The sequence below is a fragment of the Heterocephalus glaber genome, unplaced genomic scaffold, assembly GCF_053883595.1.
Source record: "Heterocephalus glaber isolate CG9 unplaced genomic scaffold, H.glaber_assembly_v1.0 deba00001444, whole genome shotgun sequence".
NCBI lineage: Eukaryota > Metazoa > Chordata > Mammalia > Rodentia > Bathyergidae > Heterocephalus > Heterocephalus glaber.
The window spans coordinates 7,346,373-7,364,364 of NW_028258297.1; the positions used below are offsets into that span (position 1 = coordinate 7,346,373).

Sequence of the window (17,992 nt, forward strand, 5' to 3'; positions counted from 1 at the left end):
TCACCAGGCCCTGTTCTGAACTGTGTTTTCTGAGCTGCCTTTGGGGAGCTCCATTAGGCACTGGCCCAGAAGCCAGCAGTGGTGGCCCATGTTTGCACATTGGGCAGGGAGATAAGAGAAACCTTGAAGTATTAGGGTGAAAGAGTGCTAAGAACTGGAGGAACCCAGAGAGCCATGCCCTGAGGTTCAGCCAGGGCATCTGCAGGATGCTATGGTGCCCTCTGGCCGACCACGCAGGGCTGAAGGGAGAACAGGGCTCTCATGCCATTCCCACAGGCCCTCGGTGCCCAGCTCCCTGGACCCCCAGCAGAGGACGTGGTCTCCAGAGTGCAGGCTGCCGATTGCCCTGGCCCCACTCAATTAGCCCAGCTGGAGAGGCCCAGAGGTGGGAGAGAGGAGCCTGTGACTACTGCTTGCTGAGGTCACCTTTGGGATTCCTAGACCTCAAATGCCAACCTCCAGCTTATAAAGACCCCAGGGATCATGACTGCATCGGAAAGATCTGTGGTGCCTGAGCTCCTGCCTAGGCAAGGCCTGCTCAGCCTGAGGCTCTCCCAACAGCACCTCAGCCCATACTAGCAATTCTGTTTTACACCTAGACTAGCAAAGCCCCCAGGAAGCAGGGTCAGGGGACTCCTAGCAGCACAGTTCATGATGGTAAGGACCTAGAGTCAACTCCCAGGCTGTATTAGCTTTCCCATCACTGGGACAAAATACCTGATAAGTACAACTTCAGAGCCTTGTTTTGGCTCTCACTTTCATAGAGTTCAGTCCATGGTTGGCTGGCTCCAAGGCAGAAAGCATGGTGGAGGAAAGCTGCTCAGTCTAGCAGCCAGGAAGCAGAAGGGAAGAGCTGGGGACAAGAACAGTCTTCCAATCACACCCCTAGTGACCACCTCCAACTATGTCTCGCCTCCTGACAGCACATTCAGCCATGAATTCACCTATGGGTGAACCCACTGATCCATGTAGCACCCCATCATCCAGTCACCTCCAAGAAGCCCCGCCTCTGAACACAGGAACTTTTAGATCTACACCATCACAGGCCAAAATCAGGAAAATGACAGGTAAAAGTAAAGCCACTCAGTGCAGTGTTGTACAGAGGAAAATTCAACACAGACGAGTCAGTAGTAAGTTGAGAGAAGAAAGCATGATACCAGTGGTTCTAAGACAAGGTATATGTGATTCTATTTTCATTAAAAGGGGTGATGTCTAATAGCATGTTGGAAGGACCACACACCATGACCAAGTGGGATTTATCCCTGGGATGCAAGGGTGGATGGTTCAACATGAAAGCCAGTGTAACGGACCACACTAGCAGAACAAGGGTGAGAGGTCACAAGGTTATCCTAATGGACACAGAAAAGGCATTTGACAAAATTCAGCATTCTTGGGCCGGGGATTTAGCTCAGTGGTTCTGCTGCCTGCCTCACAAGCACAAGGTCCCGAGTTCGATCCCCAGTACCAAAAAAACCCCAAACAAAATTCAGCATTCTCATGATACAAACCAGGAATAGAAGGAAATTCCCTCAAGATAGTAAAGGCCATATGGGAAAAGCCCATAGTTAACATGATAATGGTGAAAATCAAGCTTTTCCTTTAAGATGGGAAACAAGGTGAAAATGCCCACTTTCCACTCCCCCTGGACAGATCCCAGGGCCTTTTGCCTACACCTGCAGACCTTTCCTAATATTTTGGGACAGGATCAGGCTAGACTACCTGCTAAATTGCCCAAGCGTGCACAACATTACAGGCATGCAAGAGCATTGGATTACAGGGTCTTGCTCTAATTCAGGTTGGCCAGCATTCAACTATGTCGCCTAGCTGGCCTTGAAGTTGTGATCTTCCTGCCTCAGCCTCCTGAATGCTGGGATTATAAGTGTGCACCACTACACCTGACTTGCCTGGTAACTCTTAACCCCTTCTATTCAACACAGTATATTATTGGGAGTTGTAGCCAGAGTGATTAAGCAAGGGGGAAAAAAGCATTCAAATTAGACAAAAGTAAAATCATCTCACATATGACATAATCCTATATAGAGAAGAGCCTAAAAACTCCACTTGAAAGTAGTTAGAACTAATAATCACAGAATTACCATTAGCCTGCAGTCCTGCTTCAGAGTACATAGCCACAGAACTATAAAGCAGAGACTCACATGCACACCAATGTTCATAGCAGCATTCACAACCAAGTGACAGCCAGCTGGTGGAAACAACTTCACTGTCCATGTGTGTAGAATGGTATATTATTCAGCCAGGAAAAAGTATGCGCCCTTGATGTTCTACAGCGTGGATAAACCCTGAAAACTTTGTTAAGTAAAATAAGGGCAAATACTATATGATTCCTCTTAGATCAAGTTACAGTATCTAGAACAGGCAAACACATGGAAACCCAAAGTAGAAGCCAGATATTGCAACATACGTTGTAATCCCAGCATTCTGGGAAGCTGAGGTAGGAGAATCATTTTGATCCCAGCCTGGGTAACTCAGACTTAATGAGACTCTGTCTCAAAATTTAAAAAAGAAAAAAAAAAGGGAGGGGGGGCTGGGGATGTAGCTCAGTGATAAGAGCACTTGTCTAGCATGGGTTCAGTCCCCATCAGTGCAAAAACAGATGAAGTCAATAGGAAATGCTCTTGAAAAGGCACTTAACACAAAAAAGTGAAAATATGCTTAATTAGACATCAGAGAAACTAAAATCATAACATGATACCCTCAGCAGAATGGCTAAAATACAGAGACAATACCAAGTGGTCTTTATTGTTTTTGAGGCAGGGTCTCACTGTGTGTGTGTGTGTGTGTGCGCGGGAAAGACAGGGTTTCACTATGTAGTTCACCCTGGCCTTGAACTCATGGCAATCCTCCTGCCTCAGGCTCCTTAGTGCTAGGATTACAGACCTTTTCCCTCTCACCTGGCACAGTACCAAATGTTGGTGGGGATGTGGAACAATAGGAACTCTCAGATACTGCAGTAATGTGTACATTAAAGCAACCACGCTGGGACAAGGCAGCGTCCACGGAAGCTGAAAGTTAATGTACATTAAGACCAGCAGTTCCATTCCTCACATCTCACAGAAATGGTGGCAAACATACTAACCAACACTTTCCCAGATGGACTCATGCTGGAAGCAGCCTCATTATCCAATGACAACAGGACAGGTAAAGTAGCTGAGGTACAATAAGATACCCAGAGGGCAGAAGTGACATTGTGGGGCTTTCCAGCACACAGTGATTAAAAACAGACCAAGCTGGGTGTGGAGGTTTATGCCTACGATCCCAGCTTCTTGGGAGCCTAAGGCAGGTGGATCACAAATTCAAGGTCAGCCTGGGCAGGACAGTAAGATCTTGTCTCAAAGTTTAAAATAGTGATGATGGATCTCAGTGGTAGAGCGCTTCCTAGCATGCACTAGACTGTTCAATTCCCAGCAATCCATACCCATACCTAGATAAACCTCAAGTTGGTTCCTTTGTATTTGTTTCTATTTTTTTTTTTTTTTTGTACTGGGGATCGAACTTGGGTCCTTGCACTTGCAAGGCAGGCAGCAGAACCACTGAGCTAAATCCCCAGCCCCTGTTTCTAATTTTTTATTCTCTTTCTTCCCCGCCCCCTCCCACCTTCGGTACCAAGGATCAAACTCAGGACCTTATGCTTGCATGGCCGGCGTAGTGCCACTGAGCTAAATCCCTGGCCCACTCCCTCCTTCCCTCCCTTCTTTTCTTTTCTTTCTTTTCCTTTCTTTCTTCTTTCTTTCTTTCTTCCTTTCTTTCTCTCTCTCTTTCTCTCTCTCTCTCTCCCTCCCTCCTTCCTTCCTTTTTAAATTTTTTTTGAAAGGCTCTCACTCATCAGTAGCCTCGAACTGAAGTCCTCCTGTCTCAGCCGCTGAGTGCTAGGATTACAGGCATGCACCGTCAGCCCCACCTCTACCCCATTTCATTTCAATCCCCCACCTTGAGCTTTCCACCAACAATATCCCTGTTACTGGGGCAAACTGTCCTTCCTTTTGTGTCCCAGGCCACTGTTGTGGTATATTATGGGATGGAATGCTAGCATGCTATTAAAAAATGAAAATGAACAAATTAAAACTATTCCTTAAAACCTGAGTGAATGTTACATACTGTTGAGTGAAGAGCCAAACATGAATGAGCACACGCTGGTTCCACTGCTATGGGACTGGCTGTCTTATGGCCACATCACCCTGAGTGTGCCTGATCTCTGATATAAAATTTGTTGAGTGAAAGTGTGTGAAAGTCTAGTTTTTAAAAAAAGGCTACAATTGTAGAACCCTTGCCTAGCAAGCGTGAGCCCTGGATTCAATCCCTATAAATGCAAAGCAAAACACCAAAACATCTAAACAAACTGAATTATAAACATACAGCTCCATCACAAACCTGGATCTGAAAATTATAGGATACAGAAATCTTTGCTATGGTCTAGATGTATTCTTTCTTTTCTGTTTTGTTTTCTTTGTTACAGAGGATTGACACCAGGTCCTTCTCACAAGCTACATCTTCAGACCTTTTTAAAAATATTGAGTGGTAGGGATTTAGCTCAGTGGTTCCAGTGCCTGCCTCACAAGCACAAGGTCCCGAGTTCGATCTCCGGTACCAAAAAATAAAAATATCGAGACAAGGTCTCACTACAACACTAAGTTACCCAGGCTAGTGTTGAGTTTACTATCCTATCTCAGCCTCCTAGCATGCTGGAATTATAGATGTGCACCACCACACCTGGCTTTATTTCATTCTTAAAGTGCACATGTGCCTGGGAAGATGTATATTTGGATATATTTTGGAACATTGTAACAGCAAAAACAAGTGGAGGGAATCTGTAGGGGACCCTGCCCTGGCTCCATGCTGGGGTGCCACCTGCAGCGGGCTCACCCCACCACCCTTCCTTCGGACACAGAGCCACTACTTTGTTCCTCCCTTACCCGGGGGCCAACAAAGAGGGAGTCAGCTCAACCTGCCAGCAGCCAGTGGGCTCATGACCTTTGGCTCACCTCCAAACACGGGCACAAGCAATCAAAGTAACACAAGATTCATCTGCTTCCCAATCTCCATTAGTGCACACTCTGATAAACAACTTAACCTCAGCTGTCTTAACTTTTACCTATTATGCAGGCTCACCCAAGTGCAGCCATGCTCCTTTGTGCTCACAGAGGAGGTCAATTAGGCGTTAATTCTCCTCTGGTCCTCAACAGGAATCAAAATATACAAGATGGATGGATAGGTAAGTTCCATGCATTCATTCAGTGGAATACTATGTAACAGCCAATCGGAATGGGTAGAGGCATGAATGTGGTTAACTCCCAAGAATCCAATGTTGTAAACTAAATCAATTTTGCAGATGTATGTGCAGTATCCAATTGAATGCATCCAAGTGGATTTAGAAAGAAAGGAGTAAACCATTCTTCCCACAGGTGCCTACCATACCCTTCCAGCAATCCCATGAGCAAGCCCCTAACATTGTGTTTTTCAGAGAACAGGAAACAGGCTCAGCAAAGGGTGGCCCACACAGGGTCCCTCAGAGCCCCAAGGAAGCCCAATATCAGGCACCCGCAGGCTGGATCCTCCTGGCCCCTCCCTGCTCGGTGGCCTGGGAACTCAGCTCTGGGCTCTGTTCCCGGGCCTGCAGCGGGCAGGAGGCCCTGTAACTGCAGTTACTGCCCCCACCCCTGCCCACAGCCTGGGGAAGCCCCAACTCACCCAGGCAGTGACAATGCCTCCCATTCAGCCCTGTTCCTGCTGGCAGGCCTGAGGGCCAAGGAGGGGGGCTCCTGCCAGCATCCAGGCGGGGACTCTCTTGTGCTGAGACTCGGGCTGGCTGTTCCTTGGGCAGCATGGAGTGGTGAGTCTTTGGGCTCCAAGGGACAAGGGGGCCTTAGGGCAGCTCTGTGGCTGCAGGCAGGTTCCGCTCTTCTCTGGGCCTCGGAGAGGCTGGGGGACAGGGACTCCGGGACTTTCCCTAGGGGTGGGTGGGTTGGCATGAGGGTGTCAGGGATGTCCAGGCTGCTCTGAGACTTTCTGTGCACTGGTCCTGGGGCCTTGTCCAAGGCTCAACAGCAGCCCCCTGAGCCCTATAGACCCTGTCCCTCAGGGCCCCACCTGATCGGGTCCCTTCCTGGCCTGCCCTGACCACAGGCCACCAGCACCAAGATGGGTGGACCTTGGGACTCAAACACAGTGACAATCGTGAGCAGGGAGGGGGAGGCACAGCCCAGGTGACATGGCTAGGAACAGAAGGGAGGCTGGTGATCAAAGTGACACAGGTGGCAAAGAGGGGGCTCCATGCCAATGCAGTGACAGTGACGCTGTTCATGCTTAGGGTTGGTGGGGGAGGTGGGCACCATGGAAGAACAGGTTCTGTTGAGTCGGGGCCTGGGATTCCACTAAGGCAGGAGGGAGGTTTGCAGTGGGGTGCCAGGCTGTTCTGGAAAGTTCCTCTCAGCTGCTGGGTGGTGAGCAGAGCAGACGGGAGGCCAGGAGAACCATGGCGGCAGCAGTTGTCCCTAAGAAGAGGTGGGCAAACTGGGTGTGGTGGCACAGGCTTGTCATGGAAACTACTTGGGGAGCTGAGGCAGGAGGATCACAAGTTTGAAACGAGCCTGGTCAACTTAGTGACTTAGCGAGACCCTGTCTCAAAATAAAAAAATTAAAAAGGGGCAGGGATGTTGCTCAGTGTGAGGGCCTAGGGTTCAATCCCCAGTACAAAAGAAAAAAAGGGACTCACTGGGTTGATTTTGTGAGCCTCAGTTTCCTCCAGGGTGAAACAGGACCGATAACAGAAGTTCTGGTGTGTGGGGTAGGAGAACAGGCTCCGGCCAATGGCACTGTGGGCCCAAAGGCTGGGCTGGGTGAGGGGCAGCCAACTGTCTCTCCCTCTCCAGGCTCCAGAGTTCCACCAATGTCTCCTGGATGCTGCTGCTGCTGCTGCTGCCACTGGGTCCAGTCTGGCATGCAGCTGCCCAGCGCTGCCCACAGCCCTGCATCTGTGACAATGCCAGGCGGCATGTTTCCTGTCGGAACCAGAACCTCACTGAGGTGCCCAGCGCCATCCCAGAGGTCAGTGTGGTGGAAGTATGGGCACAGGGTGGCAGAGTGGCAGTGGGGAGAGGGCTGCAGGAGGAGTTTGGGCTGGGCAGTGGATCTGTCACTGTCTGGTGGGGACTGCCTGGCAAATTACTTCCCTCTGAGCTCAGTCTTCACCTCTGTAAAATGGGAAGGATAATACACAATCGCCGGGCTGGGCGTGGTAGTACACTTGGGAGGCTGAGGCAGGAGGATCATCATTAGTTCGGGGTCAGCCTGAGCTGTACATTGAGATCTTATCTTAAAAAAAAAACAAACCCTATTGGGCCAGGGATTTAGTTCAGCGGCACAGCACCTGCCTGGCAAGTGCAAGGTCCTGAGTTTGAGGTGACCTACAGATAAATACTGGCTTCAGTACAGATCCTTTTGCAGAGAACTGGGGTGTAGCAGGGTAAGATGCTGTCTTTGGGCTATGGAGTTAGGAGGCAGAGGAAGAGAAAAAGTAAGGCAGTGACAAGACAGTGTGACTAGTGCCACCGGGGTGTGTGTGTGTGTGCGGGGGGGGGGGGTGCTCAAAGGCTGGGGGCTAGGGAAGGCTTCAGGGAGGAAGCATCCAGAAGCAGGATGAGGAGAAATAAGGGGGATAGTTCCAGGCGAGGCACAGGCACGTGCCAAGCTCAGCCTCGCCTTCCCCTCGCCTAGCTCACGCAGAGGCTGGACCTGCAGGGCAACGCGCTGAGGGTGATCCCCCCCGCTGCCTTCCGGGACCTGCCGCATCTCACACACCTGGACCTGCGGCACTGCCAGGTAGAGCAGGTGGCGGAGGGCGCCTTCCGGGGCCTGGGCCGCTTGCTGCTCCTCAACCTGGCCTCCAACCGCCTACGCATGCTGCCCCAGGAGGCACTGGACGGGCTGGGCTCGCTGCGGCACCTGGAGCTGGAGCAGAATGTGCTGGAGGAGCTGCGGCCAGGCGCCTTTGGGGCACTGGGCGCGCTGGCCACGCTGAACCTGGCACACAATGCACTGGTCTACCTGCCGGCCATGGCCTTCCAGGGGCTACTGCGCGCGCGCTGGCTGCAGCTGGCACACAACTTGCTCAGCGTGCTGGCCCCCGAGGCCCTGGCTGGCCTGCCCGCGCTGCGCCGCCTCAGCCTGCAGCACAATGAGTTCCAGGCGCTGCCCGGGGCCGCGCTGTCCCAGGCCCGCGGCCTGGCCCGCCTGGAGCTGGGCCACAACCCGCTCACCTACGCGGGTGAGGAGGACGGCCTGGCGCTCCCGGGCCTGCGCGAGCTGGCACTGGACCACGGCGCGCTGCAAGCCCTGGGCCCCCGGGCCTTTGCCCACTGCCCGCGTCTGCACAAGCTCGACCTCCGCGGGAACCAGCTGGACGCGCTGCCCCCGCTGCAGGGCCCAGGCCAGCTGCGCCTCCTGCGGCTACAGGGCAACCCACTGTGGTGCGGCTGCCAGGCTCGGCCCCTGCTCGAGTGGCTGGCCCGGGCACGCGTGCGCTCGGATGGCGTGTGCCAGGGCCCAAGAAGGCTGCGCAACGAGGCGCTGGACGCGCTGCGGCCCTCGGACCTGCACTGCCCCGGAGACCCGGAGGAGGACGAGCCCGAGGAGCGGGCAGCCGAGCCTCGAGTGTCGCCCCGCGCCCCCGCAGAGCCCGAGGCTGAGGCAGTGCCCTGCCCGCGCACCTGCGTGTGCGCCCCTGGCTCGAGGCACAGCGTCTGTGAGGGCCGTGGGCTGCAAGCAGTGCCCCGCGGCTTCCCCAGCGACACCCAGCTGCTGGATCTGCGGCGCAACCATTTCCCCTCTGTGCCCCGGGCGGCCTTTCCCGGCCTGGGCCACCTGGTGTCGCTGCACCTGCAGCATTGCGGCATCTCAGAGATGGAGGCGGGTGCCCTGGCGGGGCTGGGCCGCCTCCTCTACCTCTACCTCTCTGACAACCAGCTCTCTGGCCTCGGCGCTGCTGCTCTTGAAGGGGTCCCCCACCTGGGGTACCTGTACCTGGAGCGGAACCACTTCCTGCAGGTGCCAGGTGCTGCCCTGCGCGCCCTGCCCAGCCTTGTGTCCCTGCACCTGCAGGACAACGCCCTGGAGCGCCTGGGCCCTGGGGACCTGGCAGGCGTTCGGGCCTTGCGCTGGCTCTATCTGAGCGGAAATCGCATCACTCAGGTGTCCCCAGGGGCGCTTGGGGCAGCTCGTGAGCTGGAGAAGCTGTACCTGGACAGGAACCAGCTTCGAGAGGTGCCCACTGGGGCCCTGGAAGGGCTGCCTGCCCTGCAAGAGCTGCAGCTTTCAGGAAACCCACTCCGAGCCCTGCATGACGGGGGATTCCGGCCCACTGGGCGGTCACTGCAGCACCTCTTCTTGAACAGTAGTGGTTTGGAGCAGGTGGGCACCCGTGTGGCGGGGGACACAGCACAAGTCCATATGCAATCATAAATTTACTCAGTAAGCCTTTGTCACCCTGAGGGTCAGGTTTTAGGCTGGACATGGGAACCCTGAGGATAAACATGTTCCCTGTCCTTATGGCGCCTAGGTGTGGGTGACAGGCCAGGTGGAATCAAGTGCCACCCAGCTAGAGGTGTGCCCCCTGGGGGCACTGTGGGGAATGAGGGAGGGAGGAATTTGGGTCAGAGGTGTTACCTACTGTTGAGAGTTCCCAAGAGGCTTGTTAAGGGGATGGGTGGGGTTTAGGCATAGCAGAAAGAACAATGAACTGGGCCTCTGGGTGACTTGGACATGAGATCCACCTGGGTCTTGAGCCCTGCAATGGCCCTCCTACCTGGGCTACCTTGGGCTCTCCAGCTTCCCCTCTGCAGACCGAGGGTGGTGCAGGCCTGATAGGAACTCACACCAGGGCCTGGCACCCCCTTGCAGATTTCTCCAGGGGCCTTCTCTGGCCTGGGGCCCAGGCTCCAGAGCCTGCACTTGCAGAAGAACCAACTTCGGGCCCTGCCTGCCCTGCCCAGTCTCAGTGGGCTTGAGCTCATTGACCTCAGTGGCAACCCCTTCCACTGTGACTGCCAGCTGCTCCCACTGCACAGGTAGGAGCACTTCCACCTCCCAGCCAAGCCCTTGGATGCCTTGTCTGTTACTTTTTTTGGTGGTGCTAGGGATTGAACCTAGGGCCTTGTGCTTACTAATAAAGCACTCTACTGCTGAGCTCCACCCCCAGCACTATTTTATTTTTTGAGACAGGCTCTGAGTTGCTCATGCTGGCCTTAACTTGCAGTCGTCCTGCCTCAGCCTCCTGAGTAGCTTGGGTTGCAGGCATGAGCCACCATGCCCTGCTCCTGTCACTATTCTTATTCCCTTTTCATAGAGAAAGGATCTGAGGCTTGCAGTGACTTAGAGGCCACATAACTGGTGAGCCACAGAGCCAGGACTCTGAGCAGTGCCTGCTCCCCACTAGACCCACTGTCCCCAAACTCCCAATCACCCCCCACCCCCCTCAGGAAGGTCCGACCATGTGCTCCCCAAGCTTTTTCCTCCTCAGGTGGCTCACTGGGCTGAACCTGCGTGTGGGAGCCACCTGTGCCACCCCTCCCAGTGCCCGGGGCCAGCGGGTGAAGGCTGCAGTTGCTGTCTTTGAAGCCTGCCCAGGCTGGGCTGCCAGGAAGGCCAAGCGGACACCGGCATCCAGGCCAGGGACCAGGAGGACCTCAGTCAAGGGAAGGCTGTGAGGAGCTGGCAAGGTTGGCCTGGGTGGGGGTTCGGGTCCTACAGCTCTGAGAGCAGGGCTCTGACTTCACGTCCAACTTGTGGGCCCCAGAGCTGAGCAATGGCCCGTGGCCCCACCGTGTTTCTCCATGATGTTCCCTCCTTACCTCCAAAGAAAATGATTATGTGCCATTTTGTCCCGTGGGACGGTGGTCTTTCCTCTGAGCCACGGTACCTGGGTCCTAGTGTGGTCTTTAAAGTCAGTTATGTTTCTGCTGGATTGGTGTTGACTCAGCTACTCCCATCCCGACCTCAACCTCATGGTGTTGCTTAGTGGGGAGCGAGGGACAGGTGTGCTGCTGGCTCTGCTGCTGCACCCCCACCCCCAGCACAGGTTGGCCCTGACTTGACATTCGCATCCTGACTCAGCTTGAACTCTCAGTTGTAAGGTATGCAGAACATGGGTTCCCCAGCTGGGCCCTGGGGGGAAACTCATAGCAGAGAAGGCAGGCATGGGGCTGCCTCCCTCAGGAGCTACATTTCAGAGATTGGAAGTGCCTGGGGTCATTTGGTGGTGTTTCTATTAGTTCCAGGGGCTGCCACAACCAAGCATCACAAACTGGGTGACACAGAATGGCAGAAATCTGTCTGCCTGTTCGGGAGGGTTGAAGTTGGAAATCAGTGTTGAGGGCCACTGTCTGAAACCCGAGTGGAAGGATGCTCTCTGGGTCCTTCCAGCCACTCGGTGGCCTGAGATGGCTCACGGCTGAATCCTCATGTGTCTCCATCTTCACGTGGTGTTCTGTGTGTCTTCACATAGCTGCCTTCTGTACCTGTCAGTGGGGTTCCCTTCCATCATTTTCCTCCCTGCAGTGCTGGGAATGAACCTAGGGCCTTGTATATGCTAGGCAAGTGCTCTACTACTGAGCTATATCCCCAACCCATTTATTGATTGACTGAGACAGGGTCTCACTGTGTAGTTTCGGCTGGCCTTGAACTCATGGTGATGTTCCTGCTTCAGCCTCCCCAGTGCTGAGGCATGTGCCATTATGCCCAGCTCATTCCTAGCCCTTTTATAAATTTTGAGACAAGGTCTTACTAAGTTGCCCAGGCTGGCCTCAAACTTGCAATCTTCCTGCCTCAGCCTCCTGAGTTGCTGGTATTACAGACATACCTGGTACAAATACCCCCTTTTTATAAGGATATTGGCCATAGTGAAATAGAGCCCAACCTAATGAGCTCATTTCAGGACTGCATTACTGCTATCAAGAGCTTACTTTCAGGTAAAATTAGACTCTGAGTTTCCGGGGGTTAAGCCCCCAACATACCTCTTTGGGGAAAGTACAACGTGCCCATTAACAGTGTTCTGTGAGGAGGGAGCTGGAGTGATGAGACTCCTCAGAAGCCCCTAAGCTGCAGGGGAACAAGTTCTGCCACAGAAGCACCACTGAGCTGGCTTTAGTGACAACAGCGATGTGGTCTCCGCCCACATTCATGTGGCATCGACCTGCCAGGCGCTTGGCTGGTACCTGGCACCTGCAGCAGCCCCAGGAGAAAGGTGAGCAGGCTGGGCCAGGCCAACCCACCCCAGCTCAGGGTGTGGCTAAAGAGGATGGGGGTTCAGCAGGAACTGGACCTCTCAGAACATTTTGTTTCTGACATGAAGTAAATATCCAGTAAATAGGCCAGTGCTGGGGTTCTGGGTCATGATTACTTTCTTCATCTTTTGAGACACCATCTTGCTAAGTCCCTAAGTGGCCCAGGGTGGGGTCAAACTTCTGATCCTCCTGCCTCAGTCTCCTAGTGATGGGAATACAGGTGTGTGTCATTACACACAGCTTGGTTCGGGGTTATTTTAGTGAAAGTAACTTCCTCTGGGGACCCAAAGGGACTGAAGGCTACAGGCTCTGAGCCCTGCCAGTGTCGGGGCTGAGGAGGCTGGGCCATGGCGGCCTCACTCTTCCTTGACACCCTGACATACTTTGGTGTCGGGCAAGTGGAAGATGCCCAGTGCCATTGACAGGACAGCAGTCTGAGGACGGTGACATGGCTGACTGACCTGGGTTCGGTCCCACTGCTGCCTTTTAACACTGAATGGAAGCAACCACCCCCTGGAGCTTATCAGGCCTTCCTCTTTTGTACCCATGGAATGATCACAGTGGAAGGTCACACTGAAGGTGGATGAGCTGAATAAATGCAAAGCCATGCTCCCTCCCTGAACAGAGGGCCTGGGCTGCTCACTGGAACACCTGGGGCACAGGGCTGCTTCCAGAAGTGTTCAGACTTGGTCTAACCTGTTGTGGCAGCCACCGTGACCCTCAGGCAGGGCAAGTAGGGAGCGAGGAGGGTGTGCAGGTGTTCCCCAGCCACCAGCCCAGTGCTGAGACTCTTGAGAACAGATTTCCATGTGACAAATCCAGCAACCCAAGTTATATGCACTTTTTTCCCATTTCTTAAACACTCAGCAAGGCTGACTTCCTGGCCAGCCTGAGCTGAGCACTATGGACAGGTAAGATCCAGGCTCCACCTTTGGGGACCCTGTAGTCTTGGGGGAGGGGAATGGTACAGGATGACAGCACACTGTGATTGTGGAGATGGGGCATTCCTGATGACCGATGACACTGCTTTGCCCATGCCCTCCTGTTCCGCTTGCCCTGTTGTGGGAACTTGTGTTCCCAGCACCTCCAGGGATGGCTTCGTCTTTCAGGACGGCCAACTGGCAGGAGAGCCACTCTCCTCAGAGCTCTGCAGTCAGGAGAGTCCCTGACCAGTGAGATGAGTTCTCTTCTGCTGGGCTCCTGAGTCAGCTGCAGGGCCAGGGTACATGCTTGGGCCATATTCCTGTCACTGCCTGCACACAGGGGTGGGGCACAGGCCCCTCTGAACTGAGACTGCCTCAGCCTATGTTTTTCACTTCCAAGCCTGTGTACTTTTTGAGGAAATCAGACTGTGGTGTTGGCCACTTCTGGTCTGGGTGCTGCACAGCACAGGACCATCTAGTGCCTTTTGTAAAGGAGCCCGAAGCAAGCTGTCAGAGGCTGCCCATGAACATCAGGCTCATGACTGGATGTATGTGTCCCCTCTCAAGGTTGTACCCGAGCACACCCCGTCAGCACATCTCAGCGCTGGGCATGGCACAAAGGCTCGAGGGGCCACTGAGGCAGCTGGGCACAGGAGTAGCCCTTACAAGCCAGAGGGACTCACCTGGGCCACACATGGGTGTGCATGAAAGGGCTGCAGGATTGGGTTTCACAGGAGACCAATGGGCAAAGCAAGAGCAGACATGGGGTGAACTTTCAGAATGCAGCTTAGTTTTTTTACTTTTTGTGGTACCGGGGATCAAACTCAGGACCTTGCTCTTGCAAGGCAGGCACAGTGCCACTGAGCTAAATCCCTGACCACAGAATGCAGTTTGGAGGAGTGGGGAAAAGAAGAGGGACTAATAGTAACAAAGTTCAGGGGCCAGGGATTTAGCTCAGTGGTTTCGCCACCTGCTGCACAAGTGGAAGGACCCGAGTTCGATCCCCAGTACCAAAAAAAAAAAAAGAGTAACAAAATTCAGCCAGGAGGTACATTACACCTCCCAAAGAGGGGGGCAAGAGCCTTCTTTAGGGTTACCTCAGCTGCCAGGGCTGGCCACACCTGACCCTAGTTCACCAAAGGAGATGAAAACATCAGGTCCAAGCCAGGCCCCAGGCAGGTCAGGCTCAGCCGGGGCCCTCACCTTGTGATCTACCTTGTGATTTTAGGGTCCTGGCTCCATCACAGCACCAGCTGCCCCTAGGTCACAAGCCCTGCCCATTCCCCTTAGGAAATGGCAGTGCTTCTGCTCAGGCACAGGGTTGAGGGCACTTCACAGGTCACCAAACCCCACTGTCCTGGTCACTGCTTCTCAGCTGCCTGCCACGGTGGGGTCCCCAGGTTGCTAAGGGGCAAGTAAGGCTTTGGTGTGGCTCCCTCTTAGGTGGAGGCTGCTCCTGCCCCGCTGTGCATGCCAGCCAGGGCACTCCATTTAGTGCCGCTCACTTCACTCCCACCACACTGGGACGATCGAGCAGTTGTCCTCCAGGTGAGGTCTGGCATTGAGGGTGTGGTGAGGGCAGGAGGCCGCTACAAGCGCAGAGCTAGGTACACAGTGGCATACACACATGATCCTAGCACTTCAGGAGGCCGAGGCAGGAGGACTACAAGTCTGAGCCCAAGCTGGACAACTCAGTGACTTACTGATAGCCTGTCTCAAAGTAAAAGGGCTGGGGATGCAGCTCAGGGCGAAGGCTGTGGTTTCAATCCCCACTACTGAAAAACAAAAAGTAGGCAACAAGTGTACCTGCTTGAAAACCCTGGGGTGCAGAGGCTGTCACCCAGGGGGGGCCTCTGGCAGCCCAGATCACAGAGGCCTGGCCAGGAGGGCGGGAGGCGAGAGGTCCACAGAGCCCGGGCCGATCCCTCCAGTGTAGGCCCAGGCCCAGGCAGTGTTGGTTTGATAGCAAAGGCTCGGGCTCCAGCTCCAGTGAGGGAGGGCAGACCCTCTGCTCCCTGGTCTGGGGTGGCTGCCACCAGGCACCAGGAGGGCTCAGTCGTCCATCTCCTGCTTGATGTTCTCCACGGGCATGGGAAGCTCTGGACTGGGCATCTGGTGGGGCAAGGCCGTGTCCAGGTGCTCTTCCTTCACACACACTGCAATGACTGTGGGGAACAGTGAGGTGAGCCTGGCTTCCCACAGACAGGGGCACCAGGAGGGGGCAGGTGGCCGGGGACTACCCCTCCTCCTGCTCGCCTTCCAGGGGAGCAGAAGAGGAAGTCCAGGGCCCAAGCACACCCAGCCAGCCCGGTGAGCCATGCAGAGATGCAGCCACCTGCTTCCCCCCCCCCCCCCAGCACACGTGGTGGGTACAGCAGCAGGAGGAGGAGGAGGAGCGGCCGGGCCCTTGGCCTCGGTGCTGCCACAGGCCCAGGGGAGGCTCGCAGGCCCGGTGCTTAAGGAGGGCTTAGTGCCCAGCAAATCCCCCTTCACCTCGGCTCTCTTCCGTGCCCAGGTCAGGACGGAGGGGTCACCTCTGGGCGCAGCGCAGGCCGGCCCTGCCTCCACCCCGGCAGCTCTTACTCTCGTCAGGCCCGGGCTCCGATGCAACCTTCCCTGAAGCCTGCAGCTCGTGCTCCAGCAGGGGCTTCTTGGAGCCCTGTCTGAGGCCCCGGGGCTTGGCTGGTGGGATTCTTTTCCCTTGGAATAAAAATGGAGTCAAACCCAGCTGTGGGGTCCATTCTGTGCGAGGCCTGCTGGGCAGGCAGGAGGTGGCGGCGGGCCAGATGACCTGGCCGTGTGCCCTGAGCCCCTCCAGTAAGGTTCTCTACACCCTGCAGGCGTGGACTCCTGCACTGCAACACATGCGGTCCAGGGCCTCCAGTTCTGCTGCCGCACCCTCAGACCGCCCTGGCCCTGGCCCTGGCCCTGGCCCTGGCCCTGCCCGGTGACGGGACCCTGTTCCAGTCCCATCCTGGGTTGGGACATCCTCCCTGGGTGCAGTGCCATGCTCTAGCTCTGAGGCAGCTCTGCCAACTCCCCTCTTGCCCTCCTCACCCTGCCTCCCAGGTGCTGTGCTGCCACCCATAGGATAGCAGTGGCCCAGGAACCCCATGTGTCTCTTCCTGGCCTCTCCCTTACAGCCCAGAAGCTGCAGGTGCCCAGGGGCTGCACTGCCTTCCAATTCCATGGAGCCATCTCTTCTCCCTCATCCTTACCATGTGAGCATCACCAGGGAGATGACTCCTATCTATGCTCTGGGTCCCCAGAGGCTTGTGGGGCAAGGGCAAGGCAGAGAGGAGGGTGGGCCGATGGACGCCAATGCAGAGGGAGCCAAACAACAGTGGCAGCTCCTGGGCACCAGTGTCTGACTGCCCTGGGACACAACTTACTTTTCTTCCCAAATTGTTTCTTTTTCTTCTTTGTGACCTCTCTGGCCTTCAGAGGTGTGGCCGGTTCTGCGGTTGAAAGATAAGGGGAGCAGAAATGAGCAGGTGCTCTGGGAGAACACCGGGCACCCTGAGACCCAAGTGGGGAGGATGCAGGAGGAGCACCTCGGGCTGGAGGGAAGGAGGGAGAGCCAGAGCAGGGTGGTGAGAGCCTTCTCACCTTATGCCAAGGAGCTGAGCCAGGCACGAGAGGGGCGCAGGTGACAAGGGGAAGAGGGACGGGGGACGAGGGAAGAGGGCTGTGAGCCCAACCTGTGGCCACCGGGGGCTGGAGCTGGTAGCCAGTGAGCTCGCACCAGCCCACAGGGTAGATGTCCGGGGACTCGCAGTCCACCCACTGGTCATACTCGCTGTCCCAGCCGTCGAAATGGATGCTGAGCAGCCGGTGCACCACCCGCTTCACTGTGGCCACACAGATGAGCCGGGGCTCCATCAGATCCACAGCCTCCAGCTTCATGCCCACCTTGAAGCCATGGTTGGGGCAGTCCTGAGGGGGAGGGGGACAGGCTGGCACCAAGGGTGGCGACACTGAGGCCACACGTGCCCAGCGCAGTGCCTGGCACAGTGCCAGGAGTGGACATCCCGGCAGTCCCCTCAGGAGAAAGGGCTGGAACCTCCACCCACAGCACCGTAGACCCCTGCTGCATCTGGCCTCTCACCATGTTGAAGAGTCTCGATGGAGCTGCTTTGGACTTTGTCTTCTCCAAATAGGTCTCCCAGTCGAAAGTCTGGGTCTCATACCCTGCAGGAGCAGAGAATTTCCGTTCAGGAGAGGAGGGGATGCAGGATGCAGGAAGAAGGAAACAGGTTGGGTGAAAGTAGCACACTGCTCATGGGCCACTGCAGCTTGGTCAGGACCCAACCTGGAGTCTCCATGGAAGCCACCTTCCTCCCTCCTCTCCAGGCTGGCACCTGCTGTAGAACTACAGCCCTGATGCACAGGGTGTTCATTGCTCAAAGCCACTAGCAGAAGCTCTGTTCACCAACCACCCAGCACCTATGGTGTAAGGGCTAGTGGTGCCTGTCACCTCTCCCACACTTGAGAACTCCATGTCTACTTGACCAGCACTCTGGGCCTGTGGCCACACCCTGCAAGGCCAGGATCACCTTTAGGGGGCATGAGCTCGATGTCATTCTTCTGGCAGAAGGTGGCTGGAAAGATGGCATGGGAGGAGGCATGGTAGCAGAACCAGTCAGAGCCATCTGTGGAGGGTCCCCCATCCACACAGATCATCAGGTAGCCGTCCAGGAGGACCTAGGAGAGTGTGGAGTGCTTTGTTATCAGCTGTGGGCAGGTAGGACCCGCACATGCAGAGCTCTGCCTTCC

General features: G+C 55.3%; 2 protein-coding genes across 13 annotated transcripts in view; one reads left to right on the forward strand and one right to left on the reverse strand.

Annotated features, from left to right (window-relative positions):
• Chadl (chondroadherin like) lies at positions 1–15,943 on the forward strand. Of its 7 annotated transcripts, none has more exons than XM_087213837.1 (6): positions 1–5,848; positions 6,888–7,062; positions 7,732–9,423; positions 9,913–10,079; positions 10,532–10,730; positions 15,732–15,943. In XM_087213837.1, the coding sequence occupies exons 1-5, from the start codon at positions 5,841–5,843 to the stop codon at positions 10,716–10,718; spliced, it is 2,229 nt and encodes a 742-aa protein (XP_087069963.1). In that variant the 5' UTR covers positions 1–5,840; the 3' UTR covers positions 10,719–10,730; positions 15,732–15,943. The 7 variants fall into 7 exon arrangements, 6 of the variants coding, with proteins under 6 accessions (XP_087069963.1, XP_087069962.1, XP_087069964.1 ...); XM_004845529.4 differs by lacking the exon at positions 1–5,848 and adding an exon at positions 5,929–6,519; XM_087213836.1 differs by lacking the exon at positions 15,732–15,943 and having other exon boundaries at positions 10,532–10,975.
• L3mbtl2 (L3MBTL histone methyl-lysine binding protein 2) overlaps positions 13,985–17,992 on the reverse strand; it is a 17,493-nt gene continuing 13,485 nt past the window's right edge. For 4 of the 6 annotated variants that reach the window (XM_004845527.4, XM_021258931.2, XM_021258932.2 and 1 more), the window contains 6 exons: positions 17,773–17,920; positions 17,325–17,407; positions 16,918–17,152; positions 16,609–16,674; positions 15,800–15,916; positions 13,985–15,381 (listed from right to left, as the gene is read on the reverse strand). In XM_004845527.4, coding sequence (XP_004845584.1) covers positions 15,269–15,381; positions 15,800–15,916; positions 16,609–16,674; positions 16,918–17,152; positions 17,325–17,407; positions 17,773–17,920 — 762 coding nt within the window. In that variant the 3' untranslated portion in view covers positions 13,985–15,268. Of the gene's footprint in view, positions 15,382–15,709; positions 15,917–16,608; positions 16,675–16,917; positions 17,153–17,324; positions 17,408–17,772; positions 17,921–17,992 lie in introns of all 6 variants that reach the window. The other 2 variants (XM_087213835.1, XM_021258933.2) reach the window with 1 other exon arrangement.

Bases quoted from the DNA above. Each gene is read 5' to 3' on its own strand.
- Chadl (XM_004845529.4), top strand. From the start codon at position 6,491: ATGGCGGCAGCAGTTGTCCCTAAGAAGAG. The intron at 9,424-9,912 runs GTGGGCACCCGT...ACCCCCTTGCAG, and splicing joins ACAGTAGTGGTTTGGAGCAG to ATTTCTCCAGGGGCCTTCTC. The intron at 10,080-10,531 runs GTAGGAGCACTT...TTTCCTCCTCAG, and splicing joins CAGCTGCTCCCACTGCACAG to GTGGCTCACTGGGCTGAACC.